Source organism: Felis catus, chromosome A2, assembly GCF_018350175.1.
Source record: "Felis catus isolate Fca126 chromosome A2, F.catus_Fca126_mat1.0, whole genome shotgun sequence".
NCBI lineage: Eukaryota > Metazoa > Chordata > Mammalia > Carnivora > Felidae > Felis > Felis catus.
In genome coordinates, this window is record NC_058369.1 from 106,948,254 (window position 1) to 106,970,950 (window position 22,697).

Here is a 22,697-nt window from a genome sequence, read left to right on the forward strand (position 1 = left end):
AAAGATATCCCCTAATATTGCCTGGACACCTAATACTATATATATTAGTAGCTTTACAAACATCATCATATCTAATCCTTACAAAAACAGGAAGGTAGAGGAATTATTTGCCCCGTTCTATAAATAAGGAAACTGAGGACAAAAGAGGCAACAAAACATACTTGATATGACAAAGAGAGTAAACAGTCATCAGGCACAGAATTCAGTATAATATTTCCAGTGTCATACAAAGTGGGAGGTTTTGTTTTTGAATGCTAAGAATAACAAAAACATGCAGATGAAGCAGTGCACTGTGGAGGCCCGCACACTGAAAAAAAAGGTCACCAGAATAGAGTATTCAAACATACTAAATTTCAGAAAATGGTAAAGAAATCACAGTGACACACGCGTGTCATTCTCTCAGTTTTGTCTTGGCTGCTTTTTGATACTGTGCTGTTATTTAATTTCTATGATGCTACATGATAGTATATTCACTTGGTTGTGTTTAATTTTATGAGCACAGTTACCTTTGAATATCTCTCCTAGTAACATTTTGCAGAGTTTTAGAAACAATTAACTTAAAAATCTCTCTCACACACATGATAAAAACAACCATCTATTTAAGGTGACAAAACTTCCTTGAAAATGTTTCAATTACATTCCTCATGTGTTAGGCAAAAGTATTTCATAGAAACAAAAAGCCTCCCTTTTCCTCTAAACTATGAAATACTCAACTCACTGAAGAAATAGAAATCCTTTAAGTGCAAAAGAAAATACCCTGTAACAACATTCTAACCTTAAAAGTAGATATTCAAATAGCTACTTTCAAAAAATAAATAATATTGGGGCGCCTGGGTGGCGCAGTCGGTTGGGCGTCCGACTTCAACCAGGTCACGATCTCGCGGTCTGTGAGTTCGAGCCCCGCGTCGGGCTCTGGGCTGATGGCTCGGAGCCTGGAGCCTGTTTCCGATTCTGTGTCTCCCTCTCTCTCTGCCCCTCCCCTGTTCATGCTCTGTCTCTCTCTGTCCCAAAAATAAATAAACGTTAAAAAAAAATAAAATAAAAAATAAATAATATTATCTTACCTCTTGTTCACATTCATGAACCACACAAACAAACACACACACCCAAATATGCATCCTTAAACCATTTAATTTCAAATCTTAGTTGCACATACAAAAACAGTTGTAGATCACTTTGTCCACTTGCAGTTCTGGGCCTAAGCATCCTGGTGGTTTTCTTTAGAAAGACACTAAAAATCCCACACTATGAAAGTACTCTCTCCTCCCTCTTCTAATTCCCTTTTTTGATGCTAGTACAACTCACAAGCAGATTATCCCTCCCTTCCCCCTTTCCTGCCTGTAAAATCCAAGTTAGACAAACACTGTGTGGCTGAAATGACATATTTGAATGGAATTCAGACCCACCAGTTCCTGTTTATGTTTCAGATTTGAGAATGTTGTCTTCTCATTCACTATACATTAGAAACACTGCAAGGCCATAAATAGTGTTGGGTTACATGCAGGCAGGACCAATGAGCATTAATCATTACTTCTAGTCAACTGGCAAAAGCAGCAGCTGATGGAACACTACACCCTTCAGCTCTGTATAAATGGACATTCCAGAGTGTGTGTGTGTGTGTGTGTGTGTGTGTGTGTGTGTGTGTGTGTTTCCTTTCAGTCTCCATTTTATGAATGAAACTCCAGGCTCTATAGAGTCCATTCATGTAAGACAAATGCTTACAGGGCTCTGCCCCTGGGGATCAATCAGTCATGGGTAAAACTGATATGATTGGTTTAAGACAGCCTTCAGCCTTCCATTACTGACTTAAAATGCAGTCCCTGTCCATCTGACCTGTGTTAATGCATAAAGAGTAAATCCAGACCATGGTCTCAATTCTCAAATCAAATCACTAGCCAATGCCACTTACTGTAACTGTAGATTTAGAGCATATTTAAGTATTTCTTAGAAAAAGCAATACAGTGGACCAGAGTACTGTTTTGGGTGATTTGCTATTTTAACTCAGAAGAATGAGGAAAATCCATTTGAGGTATGCATGCTAGGCAATAAAAAGCAAAGTCAAGTTGTGAGGCCAATCCCTGACCTCTATTGTAATAACAGAATTAATTAGGAAGTCATCACCGTCACTCTTCACAACTGAAGCACCTAAAAATCAGAGATTAAATGATCTACTTGTCCACAAATCAGTAGCTGAGGAAAAGAAAATTATCTTTGGATGTTAGAGAAACAGATAGAATGCTAACGTTTCTGAAGGATCAATAGCTCATTCCTTTAAATTCCCAAGTGATTCTCCAGTTGAATTTCTTGAAGCAATAGTTTTAAAGTTAGGATGGGGGGGGGGGGAATGAGCTGCCATGTTTCAGGAGAAAATGTAACCATAAGCAAATGATGCTTACTAATGGAATAGGGCCAAGTCTTGGCCTTTGGGAGTGTTAAATATCAGTTACAAAAAGCCAAAGTTCATGGAACCATAAACATCGCTGCACTGGAAATTACTAAAGACGGTAGAAATTACTAAAGACAGTAATGCTTAAAAACATCTAAAGTTTTAGAAGAAAAAAGCTATTTATGAGCAATTATGGGAATGATTTGTGAAGAGTCAGTCCTATACCAAATACTGTTAACATATAATAGGTTTTATCAGCCATCTGTAACTTGGTCCTTGCCTCTAGAGGGGGAAAAAAAAAAACACTTCTCTCTTCCAGTGATCTGAAGCCATATGGGAAAACAGTTGCAGTCAACCATCTCTGTATATATCTCTAAACAATTTCTCATGAAATCTTTACCATGTCCATTAAAGAAAGAATGAGGATAAACATAAAAAAAATGCCTAGTATTCATCTTTAAACCTGTGAAAGATTATCTACTATGGTGTAATGACCATTTAATATTTATCTCCCGATTTCTAATATCTGGTAAATAAAATAGCAAAGAATAAATAAAGTTACCAACACGTTTTAGAATTCAAAACTGAAATGCCTGACATAGCCAGGTGGGGAGATAATAAGGAATTCTATAATCTCCCATCCAGAGAAAATATGGAGCAGAGGCAAGATCACTGAAGAGTGAACATACACTGAATTATTAATTCCTAAATAACACTCTTTGAATTAAAAAAAACCACAATATTCTTCTATTTAAAGTGGTTCCAAGATATGCAAGTAAGATGATGAAATTAAGTTGAATATTTTCAAATGTAATATTTCATATATGTAAAATATAAAATTATAATTATTGGTCATAGGACCTTCCATTTTAGAGATGATGAAGCCTACTAATTAATGGAAAGCCTGGATGTTCAAAATAACTATCAGGAGCCCTTACTCCCTCTGTCACATCTGACTTTAATTAGCATTTTTCAACAGTTTCCTTTTGTAATCGCTGCATTCCTTGTGTTTCCTGAGCAATATGTTAGGTTGTTTACTTATGTGTAACTCAAATGTTCAGAAAAGACAGAGGAATATGTATTAGTAAATACACATGAAGTCAATTTCTCAAATATATTATCTCCTCTTGTAAATAAATAATAAGATATCATTTAAAAGGATGATGAACCCTGGAGCACCTGGGGGGCTCAACTGGTTAAGCGTCTGAATCTAGATTTCAGCTCAGGGCATGATTTCACGGTTCATGGGTTTGAGCCCCAAAAAGGGCTCTGTGCTGGCGGTGTGGAGCCTGGTTGGGATTCTCTCTCTCCTTCTCTCTCTGACCTTGCCCTCCCTCTCTCTCTCTCTCTCAAAATAAATAAATAAACCCTGATGACAACATTCCTGAGATAATACTCTTGTAGTGGCAAAATTAGTCTACTAAGAGTATAGAGATACTACTGGGTAATTGTAGCCTTCTAAATTTTGCTCTTATGTTTTTGCTTTTTAGAAGTTTTATGTAACTTGACCAACTGTTTGAGGCCATGAAGAATCATCTCCAAACACATAAAGCACTACCTACTCATATTTCTATGTGTCCGCAGAAAATAATTATGTTGTCTTGCTCTGTTATCCTCTGATTTCAACCTCTAACTTCCACCTTAAAACATTATTATAAACTCTGCAAGGGGAATCCCAAACGAGGCTTACTAGAAGCAGCAGTAGGAATTACTTGACTCCTTTTCCTACTCTTTGACCGAGATGAGTAGCTACCAACACAGCAAAAACACGGAATAACAATGACAGTGGAGAAATCTTCCCCTCTTGCCATTTTAGAAATCCAAGAGTATTTATGTTTAACTCTCTTGACTAAAGTGCCAACTTGGGCATACACGACTACCAGATATATGTGTCAGTTCTGACAGATGAAAACTGAACATAATCTTAGTTTTAACATATTTAATATGAGGTGAATATATTTTCAGTATTTATTTCATCAATTCTCTGCCTATGTATCATTTTTCTACATGCTAAACACAGAAAATCATTCTCTAAATGGAAAGGTTTGCCTATGGGCCTTTATCAAAATCCTAGGGTGATAAAGAAGGATAGAGGGGGAACTTGGAAAGATTGCTTGGGTGAAGAATGGATTTAAAAAGGGAGGATGGAAAAGTCCCACTTTATTCTTCCAAATGTAAGCTTTCCAACTGTTTCACAAAATATCTGTGTACCTGGAGAGAAGTTGACATGGAAGAGCCTCAGGCGTGTTATCTGTACAACTAGGGCGTGGAGAAAAAAGGTGAACTAGGTGATTTCCAAGAACTTTCATGATTTTAAAAATTTATAATTCTACACAACAACTATTCGTGTCAATTTCCAAATTTCCAGTAGTGTTGACAACACCATTAAAAAATATAAAACACTTTCCTCAGGGGGCACATGATGTCAGCTTTCTCCACTACCCCCTACTTCTACTTCCTCCTCTCCGGAAGCTCAAGGTACGCAGTGCCCCCCAATCTCTGATTGGAGCAGGTCCCTGAAAGTTCTCCTCTGCCCCATCTCCCTCCCCAGCTGTTTGATGACACTGCTCCACCACAGGGCTGGGAGGCATCTTTTAAACTAATTAGAATAATAGAATAGGCCCTGAGGGCTAAAAACACCTTATTCATGTGTTACCCTTCAGTCAACTCCTAGGTTAAAAATTTTAATATACCCCATAGCGCAAAGGAACAAAGTACTAATTGTGGATTGCAAACACTGAGCAGGGATGAACCAGAAATCCACTAAATAGCATATTAATTCTGCTCCCACCTCTAAGGCAGTCCTGGACACAAACTAATAGCAAGCCAGGTAGGTTTGCAGCATGTGGTACTATAATATAATACTTTACTTAGCATTCTTTCCACTTAAAGGACTGACGTGATTAATTTGGATACTTCTTCAACTCCAAATGGGTTGATATTTTAAAACAGAACACATATTTCCTGTCTGATTAGCAAAGTAATACCTAGGCACTGTTAAAATGCAAAGCACTTCACAGGCAAAACAGAAATTGCTTAGGATATCATCACGCGTATGAAGTCACAATATATGGGGCATCTGGGTGGCTCAGTTGGTTAAGCATCCAACTCTTGGTTTCGGCTCAGGTCATCATCTTGAAGTTTCAGGAATTCAAACCTCACATCCGGCACTGTGCTGGCAGCACACAGCCTGCTTGGGATTCTCTATCTCCCCCTTTCTCTGCCCTTCCCCCACTCACACAGTCTCTCTCTCTCTCTCTCAAAATAGATAAATTAATTTAAAAAAATTTAAGCCACAGTATGTCTGTATTGGGTCTTATTTGCATGAGTCATTCGGTGCGTCTATTTTTTTTTTTTTACTCATCTCGTTTCATTAAACTTTTTTTTTTTTTAAACTGACTTCAAATGGCTGCATGATATTTCTGTTATGGATAGCTATAACTTACTCTACCATTCAACTACTATATACTTTTAACATTTCTCCCTCTCATTCATTCACTGTGTCTTTCATCCCTTAACATAATTTCCAGAGTGAAATTATCTAATCACAGTATATGAACACTGTGTGCTGATGTTTTCTTGAGCCAAACTTCAGTTTCATGTAAGTACCACGCCACTAAAAATACTACCCCTAAAATCTATCAAAAGGAAAGAAAGAAAAATGAAACAAAAGACCAACCAATCAACGAACACAAACAACTCCAACAAAATGTGCTCTTATGCATATATAAAATATTTGCCTTGTTCAGCATTGTGAATCGGTGAAACCTCACATGCAAACACGAAAATGGGAAAGTGACTATGATTCTATGAAAATGTGGCGTGGCATAAGGCACTTCCACTGAAGCACTCAACGCATATTCAACCCATTTCATGTAGTCACTTAGCCATTAGGGCAAGAAAGGGAAAACCACTCTGGATTCAGGAGAAGTCAAACTAACAAAAAAACCCGTGTACTGCTTTGTGCAGCACTATTAAGCTCGAGAAGAAGAGAAAGAAAACAATAACAGATGTAATTGTCGAGAACTTAATATCATAATATAATAATGATCACACACACTGCACTGGTTCACCAAATTGGACCTAAATACCAATCTTTTTTAATCTTCTCAGTGTCTTCTGATTCAGGTTTTCTTTGCTTCTCCTAAATAAAAATTTCTACTCAACTAACATAATATTTTGCATTTTTTTTAGCTTGAATACTCGGCAGTTGAAATTGCATTCCTGTAATTATAATTATAACTAATAGACCTTCCATTTCCCATGTCATAATTAATGTCAGGCTTTATTAGAGCATCATCATGCTGCCTTTTCACTTACAAAGCTTCTTTTATTTTCACAACATTTATGTTATATTGAATTAAGCAATAAAGAGTTCTGGAGGCCTTCTGAAAGGAAAACCTTTGGAACATAGATGCTAAGTAAACTATGAAACGTTTTTGCATTGTTTTTAAATCACATCAACTATTTCCTAATGTCCTATTTGTTCAACATCAGTAAGTGAACCAAGAAATCAATGATCCAGTGATAAATACATTAGATTTCATAAAAAGATTATTTAATGTGCTCTCAAAAGGGATGAAAGAAGTAATGACAACGAAACAAAATATCTGGAGATCATATTTGTTGACTGCAATGTAGGACATATACAGATGTGTCAACTTGATCCCAGCTGTTTGGTGGCCAGGGAAATATATTTTGATACCTGCATATTAATTTTCACAGGCCTTGGTTATACACTGTTACCACCGTTCTTTTAGACCGCAACCAGAAGCTCCAACTTTACAACTTAATTACTCAAGCACAACAGAACTGTATCCTATTGGCAATACTTAAATTAGCATTCAGAGGTGCTGTACAATTTTAGCAATCTGCAAGAGAATTTGGAGGGTAGGAAGGAATATAAACTAACAACTTTTCAAATATTAAACAAGTGTTGTACAAATCATTTGCAAGGTATAATGTGCATTTCACAAAAGACATGCCCCATATACCTTTAAAATTGGATAGAGTGCCTGAATGGCTCGGCTGGTTAAACATCTGACTTCAGCTCAGATAGGATCTCACCATCCTTGATTTCGAGCCCCACGTGGGGCTCTGTGCAGACATCTCAGAGCCTGGAGCCTGCTTCAGATTCTGTGCCTCCCTCTCTCTCTCTGTCCCTCCTCCATTCGTATTCTCTCTCTCCCTCTCAAAAATAAACATTTTTTTTAAAAAAAATTTAAATTGGAAGGGCACCTGAGTGGCTCAGACAGTTAAGTGCCAGACTTTAGCTCAGGTCATGATCTCACAGTTCGTGGGTTTGAGCCCCAGGTCGGGCTCTGGGCTGACACCTCAGAGCCTGCTTCAGATTCTGTGTCTCCCTCTCTTTCTGCCCCTCCCCCACTCACATTCCCTCTGTCCTTTTCTCTCTCTCTCTCTCTCAAAAATAAACATACATTAAAAATTTTTTTTAAATAAAAAATTAAAAAAAAATTAAATTGGATACTGGACTATGACTGACAGAATTATCATGTCCTCCACAATTCACTGTAGATGCCCTAATGCCCACTGTGAGCATATTTGGAGATGGGGCCTTTGAGAGAGAATTAGGGTTGGATTCAGTTATGAGGGTGGGACCCCCATGATGGAATCAGTGCCCTCATAAGAAGAGGAAGAGAGATCAGAGCTCATTCACTCTCTTTCTCTCTCTGCCACGCAAGGACATAGTGAGAAAGTGGCCATCTTCAAGCCAGGAAGAGGGCCCTTCCCAGGAACTAAATCTGCTGGCACCTTGATCTTGGGCCTTCCCAGCCTGCAGAACTGTGAGAAACGTGTTGTTTAAGCTTCCCAGTCAATGGTAGTTTATTAGAGAAGCCTGAGCTAAGACATGGACTATGCTTTTTAGTCTATATCTGTACTTTGAGGGTCGGACAGTGATTGACTCTGAAGTTCCTATTATGTATGGCCCACAAATAATGCAATCAAATCCTACAAAACCAGGTTACTTTTTTTGTTTATTTTTTACCTCACTGAGTTATTTAAATCTCTTTCTTGCTTGGTTCACATCTCCTCAAGCAAAGTTACACACGTTAAATACCATGTTATACATAATTTTACCTATCACATAAATATGAGGAAAAGATACATATATGGAGTTAACTACAGAATCAAAAAAAAAGGCTTCATAATTTTTTTTAATGTTTATTTATTTTTGAGAGAGAGAAAGAGAAAGAGAGCGTGAGTGGAAGAGGGGCAGAGTGACAGGGAGACACAGAATCCGAAGCAGGCTCCAGGCTGAGCTGTCAGCACAGAGCCTGATGTGGGGCTCGAACTCAGAAATCGTGAGGCACATGACCTCAGCCAAAGGTGGATGCTTAATGGACTGAGCCACCAGGCGCCCCCCAAAAATGCTTTCAATGTCAATCTTGGTATGATTATACATATAAAAACATTTCTAGAACACACAGAGATGCTCTTTAAATGCTATGCTCTCTAAGTCCCTTTGAACAAATTATTTGGACTGTTTTATATGATTTCCATATAAAGTTTCTTAAAATCGTGGTGACTTCAAAAAACTGTACAGCAAATCGAAATACAGTTTGGGAAATAAAGACAGCATCAGTTAAAAGGACTTAAAGTTTATAGAGAAAAATGAATCTTATCTATAATAAAATGCATTGTAGGGTTCTTAACTATGGACAAACTATGGACAAATACAAAAAATTCTAAACTGAAACCCCTATGATGCATTTCAACTACATGTAGTCTGCAAATGACAGGGCCTGAGAGACAAGCATTCAAATCAAAGCCCTCATGGCACATGCTTACATTTTTTAAATTGTAAACTAACTAACAAACAGCTAATGAGTACATTTTCTCCTCCCAATCCTTGAAATGAATGAAATACATCATTCATAACAACCGGAAGGCCATGTCAAATCTAGAATTTGGAGAACTCTCTAAGATTAGCACGGGCAAAGGATGCTATGGAGCCAGCTTCTAGTCTTTAGACCCTGGCTCACGCCCCTTTCTTCCTCTTTTCCTATCCCTTCACCCTACACTGTTCCATATACCATGTAAACCATGGGGGCCTCATACGCAAGCACACGGGCACATCCAAGCTCCATTCTCATTCTGCCCCAAAGAGCTACCTCGAAGCCGCTTCCGTGGACCCTGGGAGTGTACACAGGGGCAACGCGTTCTGCCTTCAGAAAGCCGAGCCTGGGAAAGACCTGCTCAGACTGTGGAAATGGACTTAGGGTCAATCAGGCTAGGAATTCATGTGTCCTTGTAGCTCGTGCTCTTTCCACAAGTGGAGACATAGCCTCTGAGCAGGCAATTCCTCTTCATCCTTTGGACCTCTTGCCCACAGAAGAATGGTGGCCAAAGGGAGACTCTCAGTCATAAGGCTCCCCCTTGCTGAGCTTCGAGAGCAGTTCCTAATAAAGCAGGTAATTTTATGCAAGCTAAAAACTCAAACTAGAGACAATTTTCTTTCCTCAAGTAGAATAGAAAAACTTAGCAGAGTTATTCCTAGAGAAGCAAAAGTTTCCTCATAAAGAATATCCATAACTTTGCATCAAGAGGAAATTACATTGTTTTCAGGTATTTCCAAGTCCACAGTCATCTATTCACCAGTTACAATAACATTAATAATATTTTGTAGGAACATGGTGCCCTTCTTATAAGCATTAGCTTTATTTCATACTTTTTTTTCCAAAATTCCTGAGATGTGTGAAAAGCAGACGTGCAGATTTTGAGATTATAATGGGTGAAAAGGAGAGGAGTTAAGTAATTCTTCTAAAGTCTCAAGGTTACATGTTGGGGTGATATTCGTAACCAGTGTATATTTTCTTACTTTCAGGAGCCCCCCTTTCTCCATCTTGATATGTTACTTTGTGGGGCCTTTCTGCCACAGTGAGACCAAAGCTAAACTCTATGAATAAACCAATTTGAAACTCAGATATTTTATTTTTGCTCTTCCTCTTCTAATACGTAAGAATCTTTACTGCTGGACTATTGGAGTATCACCACCAATAAAGGACGAAACAGTTATAACCAATAAATGAGCCAAAGCAAAAGAATATTACTTTCTGTAACCAACATGATTAGATAACACTACCACAGCAAAATAGAAAGAAAGCCCCAAATCCAAAGAATTACAATGCTATTCTTTTGGACTGAGAGTATGCCTGATTTTACAAATTACACTTTTCTTTGGACTGCTTTCATTTCTAGACACTATTTCAACCGTGAGCTCAAGCCAAAATGGTTTGATGGTTCAACTTCACACAGAGAGAAAGATTCAAAGAGAGGATAAAATCAGAAAGATTCCACACCAAATGGTCATGAGCGGCCCAAGTTGATGCCAACACTAACCAAAGTGACAAGCAAGTGAAATGATGTCTTAAACGTAACTTAAAGCATGGGCCTACCTGAATCATATGCAAAGTCTCTGGGTTCCTGTTTAATCATCAGAGGAGGAGGGAAGCTTTGGCTGGCCGCACCACCAACCATGGTGTTGTGTTCATACACTGGGTCGTGGTATTCCTGCTTAAAGCCTTGAGGGGGGAAGGGGATGTTTGGCTCAGACATCTGCCGTTGGTACATAGGACGTCCTTCCCTTGGCATTGTTGGCAAAGGAGGAAAAGAATTACAGGGTTCAGAAAGCTGGCGGCGAAATCTGGGAAATAAGAGAGCACGTTTTAAATAAAAGGGTAACAAGGAATACTCCTTACAATATTGGTACAAGTTTTAACTGTTTTGTTAATGAGCATGATACCAACTGACCCGAAGTGTAAATCTTTTGCAAGGACTCACTAGATTTCTCCTTCCTGGGTCAGTAGCACCGTGTTTTTTATATCATAATATGACTTGTGTTCCTTGATAATTAGTCCCCTGCAGTACCATTTTGGAACACTACAGTAAGTGAAAGATGTGCTTTGAGCAGTGTACTATTGAGGAAACACACACCCTAACCGCTAAAATGCCCAATTCTTAACAAGTTGGATCATTTACCAAATTTCCATATTAAGAGAGTCTCAAATGATTATATATATAAGGAAAAAACAAACCAGGAAAAACACAAAGAATCTGATTCCAAACTGCATCCCCTGTCTCTTAATTATGTTAACAAACCAATCAACAAACATACCAAAAATCAACCAGGTTTTTACTAACCTACTTTTTGGTTTTCCGTCCCTTACCATCAGTTCCTGAGGAAGCAAGAGAGGAATAGCCCTGTTTTCAAACAGGCAGGACTCTTAAATCTTCACCAGTGTTCTAAGAAACACTGTATTCTGGTGGGAAGTTAAAAGGGGAAATAATACAGAGACTAAAATCTAAGCTGGTTGTTTGAAAGACCACCCTTGTCAAACAGCAGCACAGCACACATGAGCCTCCAATGGCTTCAAAGAAAATATCCGATTGATAAAAGTAAGCATACATAATACAGCAGACCTCCAAAGATGGAAACAAGACGTATTTGCTGCAAAGATTTGGGACACGTTGTGCTGTTAGGTCATGAGGAAGTTTCTGAGGACTCAGAACAAGCTGACAGTGAACCCCTAGGTTCCTTCCTTCTTGGTTATGCTGTGTAATGATGGGCTAATCACATCATCATTCAATTCCGTCTTTCTCAAACATAAGATCACTGACCCACCACAAAGATGTGGATTAATCAAAGATTTAAACCTGCTCTAAAATGCCCCAAGAGTGCTTACAAATAACCTACCATACACTTCAATGTGCAAATATAAACCCATGAACTGCCCCCCCACACACACACACTAAAAGCATTCCTGAGACTTTAATTTGGAAAGTTAACATTTAATTTGGGTCAGGTGAAATGAAAATAAGGTAAAAGTGAAAGAATGGCAATGCGCTCGCTTTAGCATGTCTACAAATGCTCCTTCTTCACGGTCCTGTGGTTTAACTCTAAGTTTCCTGCCTGCCATAGAAGGCACTGAAATTCCACCTACACCTGCAGAAAATAAACTTAGAAACTCAGATATTGCAAAACAGGCTGACTGGCACTGCATTCATTTCCCTTCTCTTGCTTATTTCATTAGCCAAAAAAAGCAACAGAAATTATCATTAAGAACTGTCAAGGAGTGAATCAGAAAATTGTAACTTGACGTTAAAATAAGAAACCAGTTCACTTGTGAAGCCTTAAAAGGAAGTTAATAACACTTATACTAAAAGCTTTGTAAAGAATCAAGCCATTTGTTTCTACGATTCAACCCGATTCGAGCGCGTACTTGCCGAGGACTACATATATACCAAACACACGAGTGTCTCGCACCATTGTAATGAGGCACTGGACAAGGTAAAGGTACAGTGACTCAACTAGCCGCTGGAAGAGAGTTAATGGGTAAAGAGAGCATGCTGACGGTTCTTGGATACAGCAAAACAGCGTATAAGTGGCGGGAAACACAGAGAAAGAGAGACAGGGCTCCGGCACAGTGGGTTCAGGAACAAGTGCCAAAGGGCTGGCCCTCGGAACAGAATGAGCCTGAGGAAAGGAAGCAGGGTGCAGCCCAGTTGGCCAGAGAGCGTTCCCAGAGTGAAGTGGGGTGCCCGGCCTGGAGGGGGCTATTTGGAGAAAGGATCTGTTTCCAGAGCAAATCTGCCATTTATAACCAAGGGACTGTCATTTGTTGGCTAGAACCCTCCAAGAAATCCTCCTCAGAAACATACGGCTCCAGAGATTTTCCTGGGATTGGCCAGCTGGTGCTGTCCTCAAAACTCAGTGGGGGGGCAGTGGGAAAAGACCCCGAGCTTCCCTCTTATAGTTCCGGGCCGGCTGTTCTCAGTCTCAGATATTTGACTTCAAGTAGAGAAACTAAAATGGATTTGGCTAAACCATTCCGAGTTAGGTCACCTAAACACAGGCATCCTGCTTGTTTAGCAGTCACCTTCCCTAAGAAATAACTACTCCGCACAAACAGCCAACGACACGATCTCTGATGCTGGCACTCACTCAAAGTGTGAGAGCCTCGAGTGTCGAGAACTCTGGGAAGTCAACAGAAGTGGACAAAATAAAACTTGCTTTTCTTGTTTGTACTCTTTCTCCCTTTCAGTCCTGCACAATGTGCATCTGTTCAATGGCCCACCCTGCAATAAGATTTCTTTCATCTGTATTTACCAAACTGTTTACACAGATGCACATACCATTACGCTCTGACAAGGTCTCCAGTCTACGGAGTGAGAAGGGAAAGATCATAGGAAGCATTTCATAACTAGAGCACAAGAGGGCTTAGTGATGGAAACAAAGGTAGAAAAGATGTGGCTTCGTTTCACACTATAAAGAATGCTTTCATCTTATCCATCATCCCAAAAAAGATTGAACTGAATTTGAGATTGAGTCACATTAAATAACCTATAAAAAGCTGATCTGAGTGAGTATTCCCTTATCCTCCGAAAGTTGCCAGTGACACATCTTCTCGTTTCCTCTGCTGATCTAGAGGATTCCTTCAGCTGAGTTATTTTTGTAACGGTGTGTCACAGCCAGTTTGCACTGGCTTATTGTTAAATTTTCAGAAATACTGTGAGCCGATTGTTAAACACAGGATACTTAAGCGTTAAGTGATGTAAATTTATAACTTTTTAAAAAATCCTATTAAAAACAAAGGCAAGAAGTATTCAAAATGCATCTCTTGCTAATTGTTTCACTCTGTCTTGCTACTAATTATGTCCTGGAGGTTATGTCTATTTTATCTTTAGGGTAGAGATACTATGTGAAGGTCTGCTTCCACGCGATTCTGACTCTGTGTTTAGGGCTGTCACAATGATGGCTTACAGTTGGAACATTTATATCACAGATTCATCAAATGCTACAGATGGGGCCTTCTGGTTTTTCTCCCATTAAGCCTGTTGTTAAACATTTCCCTGCACACCATCGGCTCTCTATAATTACAAGGTAGAAAGGAAACGATGGATGCTATATAGTATCAACCTGTGTTTTAAGCTCTATTGTTAAAAGTACAAAGGTACTCCTGTATTTTATTTGAATGTGCATGTATCTCTAGGAGTTCAGAATGTCCACCATGGCATCCTCCCTAGCTCCACACTCGGGTTCTTGTCTTCTTTCTAAGAAAGAATAATTCAGTCTCTATCTCTTTACTTTGTATTCTCAGGGTCCAGGGTCAGGCACTTACTGGCATTAAATATTCATCACTTGCAAAGGATGGAAAATAGTTTTAATCAAATAAGTTCTATTCTGCAAAACTATGTACAGCTAAACCATTCAATCTAAGGTAAAGAACCTAATTCCATAAGCCACCTACTAAAATTAGTCTCCTAACTTTATAGAACAAGTACACACATATGCTCATAAAAATGGGATGATCTGATTTAAAGTTTAAGTGAGGCAATTTAATTCAGGCAAAGCGAAAGGGAAATGTTCAAATGTCAGTATATAGATTAATTCTCCACTTTAGCAACCAATTTAAATGTTTATAAAAGGAATGTTTATAAATGACCTTCTCCACAAATTATTTCTAACTATAGACAGAGCAAGCTCTTTCTAAAAATATTTTGCAAAGATGTGCAAAATTAATATGCTCACCTTAAATCTACCATAGGTCTTAGGAATTGGTGATAGAAATTGCCTCCAAGATGCTCAAAACATTAAACAATATATATACAATATTTGCAGTTTTACCTGTGGTCCATGGGGTAGCTGCTATCTTGTATGGTCTGCGATGGAGGGAGGTGAGCTGGGAAGGTGCGGTCAGGTTTTGGAGTGTGAGTGGAGTTTGGAGACGCATGATGTAGTGGGGACACTGGGGTGCTGGATGGAGTTGGGGGGTTGGAGGGCCTCATTCCCACTTGTGGCTTCTGATCATAGGCACTACCCAAGGAACAAAAGAAAAGAGAACATTGGTTTCCTTGGAGTGATTAAACACTTTTCCTTCCAACCCAAGAAAAGAAGAAATATATATATTATATATATGTAATATGTATTTATATGTATATAAATGTATATATATATGTATTTACATATTACATATGTAATATGTAATATATAAATATATATATAATATATATATTAGGCTCAATATATATGTTAGGCTCAAGTCATAAGGAAGTGAGAATTTAACATGTGTTAACTTTTGTCATCCTAAAACCCATTATCTTCAGAATCACCACACACTTAAAGAGAAAATAGGATAATTAATATATAACTTAGTATCAGCATAAATATAAAATGTGTATTTTAATACTTACACAAATTCTTAGTATATAGAAAAGCACTACGAGAGCAGTGGAATTAATGCTTGAGCAAGTTGAATAGATCTTTCCTAAATCGTGGCATGTTTCTGATATTGTCATTGTTCCATATTTACATAAGATTTTAGAACAAGAAACTAACTTCAATTTCATAAGATGGAGACCATTCCTGGCTTGCCTTTATTTTGGGTATAATTTTAAGAAGACAATGCCTTTGCCTTATTTTCATTTTTCTTATATATAAAATAAATGATACCTGACATTTACTTCCTCACATGGGATAATAAAGAGAGTAATGAGGCAAATTAAAATGTCTCTGATATGGGGCACCTGTGTGGCTCAGTTGGTCTAGCATCCAACTCTTGACTTCTGCTCAAGTCACAATCTTAGCGTTCCTGAGTTCGAGGCCCACATCCCTACTTGGGATTCTGTCTCCCTCTCTCTGTCCCTCCCCTACTTGCACGTGCGCATGCTCTCTCTCTCTCTCTCTCTCTCTCTCTCTCTTTCAAAATAAACAAAAATAAACTTTACTTAAATTTCTGAATAAGGAAGACAGTTTGAGGCTAAAATAATATTTTTCTTTCAAAATAGTGATCATCAATACATAGTTTTTCCTTTTTTAAAAAGAAACATTCTTTTTGGATTAACTTATGTAATAGTTTATTCAGTTGATACATCTGTACACAGAATTATAGCCAAGCACAAAAACACTTCATAAAAGCGTAGGAGGGTGTGCTGTATAAGCCCACTGGTGGTTTTAAAGCAAAGTCAACAGTACTCGTATTATGTTTGTTTCTACCTATACCCTTTACCAATATTTCTGAACGAGAAACGACTTCTTTTACAAACTAGTTTGCCTGTCCCATTCCCATGTAAAGAAAAAACTGAAAAAAAAACACAAAACAAAAACTGATACACCCTCTGCCCTAGGACGCTTCTTTTTCCCCCCACAAAATACTGTATTGAATTACATTGTTCATATGGAAATGGGGGTACTAGAATTTAATCTATAAATCACTGTGGAAATTATTGGTCCCCAAGAGAAACCCGAAAATATTCATGTGATTCATTTACTATTAATTTATGAAAGTCAGATATGTCATACAAAGCAGCAATTATTTCATAGCCACACCTGTGATCAATGCTGAACTGGAACAACAATTCTATATCTACCTGGTCCATTAACTTAACATTCTTCATTACGCTAAGTAATTATTCTGTGAAAATGCAGCACTCTTAAAGAGAAAATGCAAAAATTAAAAAACTATAAATAAAACTCAGATTGATCAATATTATTTTAACTGAACTCGGTAAGCTTTAATGCCTTCTACGAGATTTTTTTTAATAAAAGTTTTGCAGTTTCAAGTGAGCTGGCTCATAATTTCAGGCTCTGGTGATCCTCCTAGAAAAACAGACATAAGAGACAAGTTTGCAAGAACAAACAGCAAGAGAATATCCCAACATTGGTCAGCTGCCATCAGACTGCACAAATCTGAGTTTCTTGAATTTTACATATCTTGGATATAACATTACATGTTGCGACTACATGAGAATAGAGAAGCCTCCTTTGGATCGTATGTATTTTGAACCCGAATCTATGTAACTTCTATAACTACAAATATTTGTAATCCTTTTTTGTAAGTTTCCAAATGAACTCCTTTTAAGAAGTAAGTATCTACTGTAATTGGGAATAATGATACTCAATAGACAGTGCCAACTTTTCCTTATGCAATTAGAGGCCAATATGAAAAGTAACAGAATGCAATTTACTGTGAAGGGTTTTTAATGAACATATATGTTATGAAATCTTCCAACAAATGAACAAAGTAATTTTACTGCTCCACCCTTTACTATCATCAAAAAGAACAACTGGCTTTTTAATAGATAATAGCCTGTGCTGAGCCTTATAAAATTCTAACTTTATTGCAATTCTCCATGAACATATCTTATAGATCATCTGCAAAGCCTGTCAGTAACTAATGTACTGCTCACACCTGCCAAATGTTTCCTTTTTTTTTTCCTACAGACTCTATCTAAAGTGCATAATGCATTCATTCTAATGAGAACTTTCAATAGCTGTTCACACCAAGTAAGACCCTCTTTTCAAACCCAGGATGCATTGCTACAGCAGAAAAACAACTAACGATGTGGATGAAAATTATTGCTTTAAAATGATTCTCCAAGTGTGTGATCAGATGGTATACAGTTCTTTAGAGTTCTGCTAAACACATTACCTAATTAGCTTTGTTACATGCTGAAGAAAGAACTCATAAAATATAATCTGAGACCTTATATTTTTCTGGACTTTTTGTTTTAGTAAGAACCACCACCCTCTCTCTGTATATAAATACACCTGATTGCTTTACCTGACATTATACAGGCACTTTTCTCCATAGCTGAATTTAAAGGGCTGTTCTTGACTGCAGGCAGAACCGAGTTCTGAACATGGACTGTGGGGTTCTTTCTTGATTTTCAGTGGTAGGCCATGAAAAGCCACTAGAAAACAAAACAAAAATACCCACAAAAATGAAGCGCAGTTAGAAATTAAGTACAGTAATCTGTTCTACTTCTCTTGGTTGAAATGGCCTTAACATTTCATATTAACTTACATAACAAAGAAAAATCACATTTAATGAATTTCATGGATGAAAAGATTATAGAGAATCTCTGTATACTCTTTTTCTGCTTTTACTGTATAACAGAATGCATGCTCGAACTCTCTTTCATTACTTCAAGTGAATCAATTATAATTTACTTAACTGATATTAACAACACTAGAAGCTCAGTTTTCAGAAAGTTTTAAAAACATTGCCAAGAAACTTCTAGTGAAGAAGAAGAAACACAAGTGGTTATCCAAGAATTAAGTGAAGAAAAAACACAAGTGGTTATCCAAGAATTAAGTGAACATAATTTTAAGCATTACTGAAAGGAAAATATCTCAAACCCATCAATAATAATGGTTTAATGGAATGATAACTAGAGTAGAAAAAAGAAAATCCAAGTGCAGGTCCCATGGTAACTGATGATAGTTTGGGCAAAATTTCACCACCTTTGAGGCCAATGTTCATTTATAAAATAAAGGTAAAAGTACCTGCCTATCTGCTTACCAGAGAAGGAAGATAAAATGGGAAAAATATCTGAAAATTATTTTTCACATGCAATCTACCATAAAATAATTCTTCTATATCTAATAATATTGTCTCCTTTTTTGCATGACTTAATGGTTATACTTATATTCATCAATGCTTAATGTATTACAAGGATCCTATAAAATATGAACTCTAGAGGAAATATGTTGTGTGGGAAGAATCATAGCTTTAAAGCCAATAAACAAGTAACACTATATATATTTTTATTCTTGTATATGAAATTGAAAATTGGAGATCCTATTAGAATAATTAAAGTGTTAGTAATAAATGAAAAATTAGTAAAAAGATACAAGGATTTTATTTTCATATACAATATGCACAAATATGACTAATTAAGGATAAACACAAGAAAACACACATTCTAGAGATTTATTCTAACTCATATGAGAATTCGAATTAAAACACAATATACTGGGATGGTACAGTCAGGGAAGCATCCACTCTTGAATTTGTCTCAGGGCCTAATCTCACAGTCATGAAATCAAGCCCTATTTCAAACCCTGTGTCAGGCTCCACGCTACACGTGGAACTTGCTTGGGATTTTCTGTTTCCCTTTCTCTCTGCATCGCGCGGCGCTGCGCACCACCCCCCCCCCCACACCCAGCTCATGCATGTGCATGCATACTCTCTCTAGCTCACAAAATAAATAAAGAAACATTACAAATTATTAAGTCTGTTTCTATGAAGACATGATATGACAAGAGAAACTTCATGGTTTATGACGCCATTCAATCTTGATTGTAACATTACAGCATTATAAATGTGCACTTGTTTGAATGTCACATATAATTTAACAATAATTTGATACCAAGAACTATCAAGCTATGGGCAAATATATGCTGTTTATTTGGATATGTACATAATTTTGACAAAAATCTTCAGTGGTGGCTCAAGAACCACCTGAAACATTGTGGAATATACATTTGCCAAAGAAATAAATAACTTCACCTAAATTAGCTGTCTAAGAAAAACTTAACAAATAGTAACAAAATAATTTCACTGGGAGGTCTATTTCAAAGTTTTTTTCTTGATGTACTGTGAGTTTAATATGCCTATTCAATGTAGAGAGTAGAGGAATAGAAACAAAGGAGAAATTACGTGCATTTTCAAATGTCAAGAGTACTCATGTTCATTAACTTTATGAAGTCAGAGGGTTATAATTTATTAACCATTCAGAGAGAACACATTTAAGAACATGAGGATTTGTTAGGATTCTAATTTGAAAAGAACGTCTATAAAAAGGCAACTAACTTGGAGACAAATAAGTCATCTGAAAATGGACTAGGTATTAGATATTTAAGAAATTATCATTAATTTTATTGGATGTGCTAATGCAATGGCAGATAAACACAAAAAACTTAATGTGAGAGATTCATAAAGTATTTGCAGAAAATAATATGTCTGGGATTTTCTTTAAAATAGTCTAGAAAAAATGATGTATGAGGAATGAATCAAATTAGAAAAATGTTGATAAATGTTAAAAGCTGCATGATGGGTAGGTGGGAGTTCATTACATTATTCTCTTTACTTTTAACTAAGTCCTAAATTTGCACAAAAACTTTTTTAAACACGAAAAAAATCTAAAAATTTAAAGTAACACTGTATAAGAAAATTCTTTGCCTGTGGTTGTGTCTATGTGCTACTTCTCAGAATGACAAATATTGTATGATGCAACCATTAACCATACATTTGTTGCATTCTTAACAAACAGGTTTCAACGATTTATTACTACTTTGAACATATACAGTAAAATATGTATCGCCAAGTTTAGTACTTGGGATTGTGTATTGGGTTTTACATTCTCCTAAGAAAAAAGGAGTAGTAACACATCAGGAACTCTATTTGTCATTCAGAGTAGTACCAAATATTCATACCTGAGAAATCAGATATAATTCATGTGAATAAAAATACGTGAGGCCTCGAGAATAAATATCTAGTATGATGCACAGTTCAATGTATTTATCAAAATATCAGATATTCAATACTAGTATATTTTAAAAATCTTTGGGACTTTGAGGGAGGATAAGGTTAATGAACAGGACACTAAAAGCATCAACCATAAAAGAAAATAACCTACAAAATTTTCTTCACTGAAATTAAGAACTTCTCTTCATCAAAACATTATTAAAAGATTACAAAGTAAGCTACAGATTCCAAGAAGATGTTTTCAATAGAAAGATCTGACAAAAAGCTCATAATAAGATTCGTTACAAGTAAGACCAAACAAATGACCCAATTAAAAATGGGCAAAAGCCTTGAACAGACAGTCCAAAAAAGAAGACATCCAAATGGTAAAACAAACAAATGAACAACAAAAAGCATATAAAAAAGGTATTCAACATCTTTACTTATGAGCAAAATAACAAATGAAACCACATGAAATTATCATACACACACTAGAATGGCTAAGCTGTAAAAGATTGACATTACCAAGTTTTTTAAAGTTTATTTATTTATTTTGAGAGAGAGAGACAGAGAGACACAGAGAGAGAGAGCATGAGCAGGGAAGGGACAGAGAGACAGGGAGACAGAGGATCCCAAGCAGGCTCCATGCTCTCAGTGCAGAGCCCAACCAGATCATGACCTAAGCCAAAAGCAAGAGCCAGATGCGTGCCCGGACATTATCAAGTTTTTTTTTTTTTTAATTTTTTTTTTCAACATTTATTTATTTTTTTGGGAGAGAGAGAGACAGAGCATGAACGGGGGAGGGGCAGAGAGAGAGGGAGACACAGAATCGGAAACAGGCTCCAGGCTCTGAGCCATCAGCCCAGAGCCTGACGCGGGGCTCGAACTCACGGACTGCGAGATCGTGACCTGGCTGAAGTCGGACGCTTAACCGACTGCGCCACCCAGGCGCCCCATGTTTTGAAGAAGACCTAGAGCAACAGGAACTTTTATATAAGCTCCTGACAGTACAAATTGATATAAACACTTTGGCAAATGTTTTGGCAGTATCCCCTAATGCTTCAACATAAATTTACCCCAGGACCCAGTAATTTCACTCTTAGGTGTATACCCAAGAGAAGGCACTGCATATGTTCACCAACTGATATGTGTAAAAATGTTCATGGCAGCTTTATTCAAGATAGCAAACTTTGGAAAAATTCAAATGTTCAGTAGCAGGAAAATGGATAAATAATTCATGGGATATTCATACAATGAAATACTATGCAGGAACAACAAAGAACAAATAACCGACACATACAGAAATATACATGGTCTCCTAGATGTGAAGGTGTATAAAAGAAGTCAAGCACAAAAGAGTATGTAGCATAGGAATTTCAAGAATAGACCTAATTAACTGATAGTGAAAGAATTCCCTTCTATTGGTGGATAGAAATGTTAATTACCAATAAAGGGCACTAGTAATCTGCCACAGTGCTGGGAATATTTTATATGTTGCACGGATTGGTACTTATAAGAATATATACAGAGGTAAAATTCACCAAACTGTGCAGTTAAAATTTTACATCATAATGAATGCATATCTCAATTAAAAGGTTAAAAAATATGAGAGGCATCAAGCAACGCTACACAATTTAAAATACTTGAATATGTCTGGCCTCCTGTTCCAGCAGAGATATCTGAGAATGTGATCTTGGAAGTGTGATTTTGTTTTTAACTCCACAGGATAAATCATTCCAAATGAGTCAGGGGAGGAATGACAAGTCTGGGCTACCAACAGGAATGGCTGCTAGCATAACAGTAGTGTCCTATCAAAGAGTCTATTGATATCAACTTAGAAAAAAAAGTAGGATCCATCTTAATGGATATACTATCTGGAGCCCTATTGCTTTCAGACTGGTTCCATGAGCTTCCTAAATTGACTTTATTATTTTTTTTAATGTTTGTTTATTTATTTATTTATTTATTTATTTATTTATTTATTTGAGAGAGAGAGACACAGTGTGAGTCAGGGGGGCCAGAGAGAGAAGGAGACACAGAAT

General features: G+C 37.1%; 1 protein-coding gene across 11 annotated transcripts in view; it reads right to left on the reverse strand.

The window, feature by feature from the left end:
* The window catches only part of ETV1 (ETS variant transcription factor 1), a 92,831-nt gene that overhangs the window by 25,341 nt on the left and 44,793 nt on the right, over positions 1-22,697 (reverse strand). For all 11 annotated transcript variants that reach the window (XM_019825535.3, XM_006929226.5, XM_011280411.4 and 8 more), the window contains 3 exons: positions 17,968-18,097; positions 15,033-15,221; positions 10,804-11,051 (listed from right to left, as the gene is read on the reverse strand). In XM_019825535.3, coding sequence (XP_019681094.1) covers positions 10,804-11,051; positions 15,033-15,221; positions 17,968-18,097 — 567 coding nt within the window. The remainder of the gene's footprint in view (positions 1-10,803; positions 11,052-15,032; positions 15,222-17,967; positions 18,098-22,697) is intronic.